Genomic DNA, 6187 nt, shown 5'->3' on the forward strand with positions numbered 1-6187 from the left:
ACTCTTCGCATGTCAGCAGAAATTACATTTCATGGTCCTTTCAATAAATCCATAAAAATGCTTAGGTCACCGCTGAAACAAAAAAGTTCAATCGCTCCATCAGACCATGTCCTCAGAAAATGTCTAAAAATCTGCTCTGTGCCCCATTGACCTTTGACCTGTGACCTCCAATTTCGGCACAGTGATGGCTTTTCCTACCATGATGCTATACACCAACTATCACGAGCCTAGGTCGAGCCATTTAGATTTGTGCCGCAATTCTGCATTTCCTCCCTATACCTCAAGTTAAGGAAGGAATGTTCCCCCTTCTTTTATACCTCTTGACCTTTGACCTTTTACCCCAGCTTCGACATCCCAACTCGTTTTCGGATTACCCCCCCACGTCCCGAATATCGTGACCGCACGTCGAGCGGTTAAGATTTGTACCCAACTGTTGACGGACGGACGAACGGACGGACGGACGGACGCACGCACGGACGCACGATCATGCGATTCTACAAGCTGCATCTGACTATGTCAGATGAGCTAAAAACTACACACATGCAACAGCCGTGACCCCCTACCTCCGCGGAGCGCCAGAACATTCTTGACCCCAACGTCCTTGGCCTTGCGCAGCCACTTGTCGAGTTGCGTCTCGGTCGCGTTGCAGCAGGCCATGTGCAGCATCGTTTCGACGCCGACGTAGTTGCAGGCGGCTGCAGCGATCGTCGTTGAGCTCGTATCCTTGCTGCTGCCCGGGTCGCCCTTAGAATGCCAGGTGATGTCAACAAACAGAGGGCCGCCCTGCGCCATGCGCTCCATCCTGCAATGTTACCACAGCCGATTACACGCTAGATGATGGCTGACCACCCCCAACATAAAACACCTTACAGAGAGAGCCACTCTGCGCCATGTTCCACTGTTTGATTATCCTCGTTTAGCACAAATAAAAATCTTGAAATCTTGAAATCTTGAAATCTTAAAATCTTGAAAATCTTGAAATCTTGAACCGTATATGTAACACAGTAGGCTAGCTACCACTCCTAACCCAGCACATACTACGCATTGGGCCACCTTGAGCCATGCATGCATTTCATCCTCCAACAAGGCACTCTTGAAGAGTTGGTCACATCGATGCTTCTGTGGGGGGAAATTCAGGTAAATTGTACTGCGTTTAAGGCCAGCCTGTGCCACTAAATGTGGGAAATATAGTAGGGAGGGACAAATGGAAAATGCTCTACAATGTATCGGCCGTAACGGCCATAAAATAAACCTTAAATGTTGTCACAGTATACTCCATACAATGAGGCAGCACTGAGAATCGATTATCTCCTGGATGCAGCCCAAAAGGCACAGAAAGTTATCGGAAACATACAATTTACATATATACGTAAGCTATGCATATCAGTAATTCCATTATAGAATTAAGTGCAGAATCTATTCTCAGTCGAGTGGTGAATGGTTTAGTAAACAAGTGCCGCAGAGCAACAGCGCTCAACTGACGTGTACTGTAGCCAGGTATTCTTCTGATAAACCTACTGGCAACCGAATCAAGTGCGCCCTCCTGCCACCGCGTTCACGCTCAGAGCATATATCTAGGATACTACTAATACAGATCTAAAATCTATGATAGGGGTATATATATATATATTTATATCAGTAATAAAGATACAGCTGTGTAACTTTAATGACTTCGCTATATTAACATGTTATCATGGATATGCGTCGAGCGCGAACATAGTGGTGGTAGTGGGGGGAGAGTGGGGGAGGTGGTGGAGGGGGAAGGGGAGGGCTAATAGCAAAAGCGCAGTTCTAGTCCTTTGTTAACAGTCAACAAATCCATGTTTTAACCCTTTAAGGGTCAAAAGGTTATCAGACACTTACTCTTCGCACGTCAGCGGAAAGTAGATTACATGGTCCTTTCAATAAAGTGATAAAAACGGTACGTCAGCGCTAAAACAAAAAGGTTTTGCACTCGGTCAGTTAGACCATGTCCTCAGAAAATGTCTGATATCTGACCTTTCCCCCACTGTCCTTTGACCTGTGATCTCCAATTTTGCGCAATCACACTATACATCGAATATTAAGAGCGTAGGTCAAGCCGTTGAGATTTGTGCCGCAATTCCGTATTTCCTCCTATACCTTAAGTTAAGGGGGAAATATTCCCCCTCCATTGACACATCTTTGACCCTTGACCCCCAAATTCGACATCCCGATTCCCGAGTCCCTTTCACGGTTCCCGAATATCAAGACCGTACGTCGAGCAGTTAAGATTTGTGCCCAACTGTTGACGGACGGACGGATGGACGCACAGACGCACGCACGGACGGACGGACGGACAGTCATGCGATTCTACAAGCTGCACCTGACTTCGTCAGCTGAGCTAAAAACGATGGAAGTTGGCTGAGCCAGACAGGCCGTTATGTGGATGAGTGGCAACAAATAGGCTGTTTGATCATGCAGGGTCAGCCGCAAATTTATCGCCACCATGTTGCAGGCCTCAATAAATTCTCCAATGAAATACGAAAGTACGTCCACTGGAAAAATTGCCAATGGCTGAGGTAACGTTGCATGTTACCAAAGTTTGTTACCAAATTTAGTGGAGGTGTGAAAAAAACTATCCTCATCACGTAAAGGGGATAGGGTGGCCGTTTTGGGAGCTCGTATTTAAGGATGAGGTACGTGTGAATTACAGTAGAGTAAAAATTTGTGAGACACCTCGCTTTCTGGTCGAGTGTAGTTGTGTTGAATTATAGTGATCTGGTGTTAGTTTTTGCTAGAGTATTTGTATAAAATTGGACAGAGAGCTTTGGTACTTGTAAACTTGTGTTCTGAATAGTAAACCTTGAAGCACCTTATTTCTGGTTTATTGTCTAGCAGAGTTTACACTATCAACTTTTAGTTGAAAAGTAGATGAGTTGATCAAATTTTCAACGTTCTCTCAACCTTTCGATGCAATATGTTCAAAGCATAATTTACATTATCGTTTGTGAGTCGGCAAACGTTTCAACATTTTACCCGCAGTGTGGTGATCTACCATGAGAATCTACCAGTCCTACTACAGGCGTGATTATTTACATATAGTTATATTATAAGTGATTTATGCATAGGACTATAATTTATTTACCCATTCAAACATACATCTATACATCCATACATCCATTCATTCATCTCTATTGGCATTTTGGAACAAGCGATCTTTGGAACTAAGTTCCACCTTAGGTGGCATTTTAATCCTTAGAGCCACAACTCTCAATGACATGGTTATGTTGTTACCACTTTTGTTTTTTATCAGGGTTACACAATTCACCTCTTGATATTTATACACAAAAATTGCTCATGCATCATGACAACAGCATATATACAACGTTATAAATTATGCATGAGCAAACAACCAAGTGCCCGTGTGACGCTATATCTAATATCTATATCTATATCTAATACCTATATATATATGTATATCTAAAACTAACACGGCTTATTTACACGAACCTGGTAATCACATTGTAAAAAAGTACAAAGATAAATTTTCGCTACGCAAGGGATATCCAACAAAATCAGATTCTTTTTTGCATTTTTAAAATATATTATTATATTACTGCCAATGATTTTATACATACTCACCGGCCAAGCAGATTGGCGGCTCCACTAGACGTCTTCGGAGGAAAGAACTCCAAAGAAAAGAACTTATCACCAGAATCCATCCTTTCCTATAGGTACAGGATATATAACTTATAAGTGATGAAATGAGCATGAAACTACGTACATGATAAATTCATACAGCAAGTTGGTGGCTAATAATATCTACTTAGACCAGCATATCACTAAAGGTTTATATGTGCTCATTATTAGCAGAAGCATGCACTGATTGTTAATTATCTAGATATATCCTGGTCAACTTCTAATGCAGTACAGTGTTCATCTGATAGGACTGCTACTACCAGGATCATATGTATGTTCATACACATATATATATATATATATATATATACAATGATACATGTGCATACATATATATATATATATGTATGATTGATGCATACTATTCACTAACTAACTGAAGCTCATCATACAGTGCAGTGCAAATTCGTAGAATGATCCTTAAAAATTTGGCAATTCAGGAAGGTTTGATATACAGTAAAAACCCGCGTATAAGAACATAGATTTTAAGAACATGTTAGGCTAAAATTTCCCATTTAGACCCCTTTACATAAGAACCTGTTTTAGGCTAAGATTTTAAAGTAGGTTCTTAATTTTCCATGCAGATGAAGACTTAAAAAGAAACACAGGTAAAAATAAAAAAAGACGAGCTCAACAATATCGATGCAATAACAATGCCAATGCCAATGCCAATGCCAATGCTCAACAATAACAATCATATCTATTAATAATATAATATTATATAATATTATATTATATATATCATATAATATTATCTCAACCATAAAAAAAAACATGTGCAACAACTAAACTCTCCATATAACACCTTACACATAACACTACTGTACTGGTAACACATGCATCACAGTGACTCAGCTAGTACATATTAAAAGTAGAAACAATTAAGAACCTATTTAAGAACCTTTTGAGCCTAATTTTTCAGTAAGCACCATTTATATAAGAACATGTTGAGGCTAACTTGGAAAAATCTATGTTCTTATACGCGGGTTTTTACTGTATGGAAAAAGAATATGCCAGAAATGGTCAGGTTTGTAATGACACAATTATAATATTTTAATCCGTCATCAATTCCTTAACTAAGTATGAATGACACGGTAATCTTGACTAAATCATTTAATATTTATAACAGTAAAATTATCAACACAGCAGATGGTGGGACACAAATATACCGGATCCACCCACTGTCAAACCATGCAATTAAAAAAATAAAGCAATCTTCTACAAAGTATATAAATTATGTCTCATCAAAGTGTTACATTTTTGCAAACAAATTCATTGCATAATTCATTCGTGTATTCATGTATGTCAATAAGTAAATAAAACTAAATCGCAAGTACGAACCAAGTCCAAAGTTATCCTTCACCGACACAAGGTCACGTGCATGCGTGTTGTATACCCATATTGATACCCATGCAATACTAATAATTACACATGATTCTATAGGCTTTGCACTTTAACGGTCTCCCTTATCCCCACCGCCAAGAGCGAATAGGTGTGAGCAAGCACCAAATAACATGCAGGAAGAATCGCTACCTGGATCCTCATCGGAAGACGCTTGAAGCAATTCCCGAATGCATCCGAGGTTTTAGACGAAGAGTTCAAAATCGAGTTGTCGCTGTCCTCGGCGCTCGTAGCAGACGAGGCAATGCTCGACATCGTTGTGGACGAAGTGAGGTTACTGGAGACCCTGTCGATTACCATCGCTGCTAGCTGCGGACCTGCGATTCATGAAATACAGAAGGTCAAAATTAAAGCAGAGTTCAGAGTCAAATGCACCTTGCTCCGTCTTAATGTTGGACTACCTGATGTGACCTCAGCAATATCAGACACGACAGAAATTATTGCAAATATAGCGGAGTTGGATTATTAATGCAGGTGAAAGCGATGAAATTCACACAAGTTCAGAAGTGAACTTAGAGCAAATGCATGCAGTGAAATTAATGCAAATACATGAGGCAAGCTTAACATGATTCCAGAGTCAAATAATCTTTGCTTTTACATGTTGAACTCCCAGATTTTAAATCGATAGACCCAAAAATCCCCGATAATTCTGCTATAGAAACTCTTCACTGGCCTCAATTTCTGACTGACACGTAACAAGGACAAACTAGTAAATCTTATGGAAATAGCATGTCAAAAGTATTTGCTACAATATTAACAATATTACAATGTACTCTCCTCAATACTAACTGCTGAACAAAAAACGTAATGGAATGTCATTAGTAAATGAAATTATTCATGCCTGGATTCAGAGACTCAGACTATAGCCAACACATATCAAAACAACAGTCAAACACAACTTACGTCAAGCAGGGTTGAAAATACTTTTCTAACATCGGTGATCCTGCAGGATCACCGATGTTATAATATTGGTGATCCTGCAAACATTTTGGTGATCCTGCCGAAACGCATACGTTATAATTATTTATACATTGCAATATGTTCCTGTTTTACAAGCGTATACAGTAACCAGGCAAAAAAGATTTTAATGACGTTGTTTAATGACGTCTAGATATTTTTGTTGTAG

At 39.8% G+C, this 6187-nt stretch overlaps 1 protein-coding gene across 3 annotated transcripts in view; it reads right to left on the bottom strand.

The window, feature by feature from the left end:
* LOC106813534 (methylenetetrahydrofolate reductase-like) overlaps positions 1 to 6187 on the bottom strand; it is a 22363-nt gene that overhangs the window by 12233 nt on the left and 3943 nt on the right. The window contains exons 2-5 of one of the 3 annotated variants that reach the window (XM_014817694.1): positions 5965 to 6058; positions 5194 to 5378; positions 3604 to 3689; positions 564 to 802 (exon numbers count right to left, since the gene is read on the bottom strand). In XM_014817694.1, the coding sequence (XP_014673180.1) occupies positions 564 to 802; positions 3604 to 3689; positions 5194 to 5361 (493 nt within the window). In that variant the 5' untranslated portion in view covers positions 5362 to 5378; positions 5965 to 6058. Of the gene's footprint in view, positions 1 to 563; positions 803 to 3603; positions 3690 to 5193; positions 5379 to 5964; positions 6137 to 6187 lie in introns of those variants that run through there. The other 2 variants (XM_014817693.1, XM_014817692.1) reach the window with 2 other exon arrangements.

The sequence above is a fragment of the Priapulus caudatus genome, unplaced genomic scaffold (genome assembly GCF_000485595.1).
Source record: "Priapulus caudatus unplaced genomic scaffold, Priapulus_caudatus-5.0.1 Scaffold788, whole genome shotgun sequence".
In the NCBI taxonomy this organism is placed as follows: domain Eukaryota; kingdom Metazoa; phylum Priapulida; class Priapulimorpha; order Priapulimorphida; family Priapulidae; genus Priapulus; species Priapulus caudatus.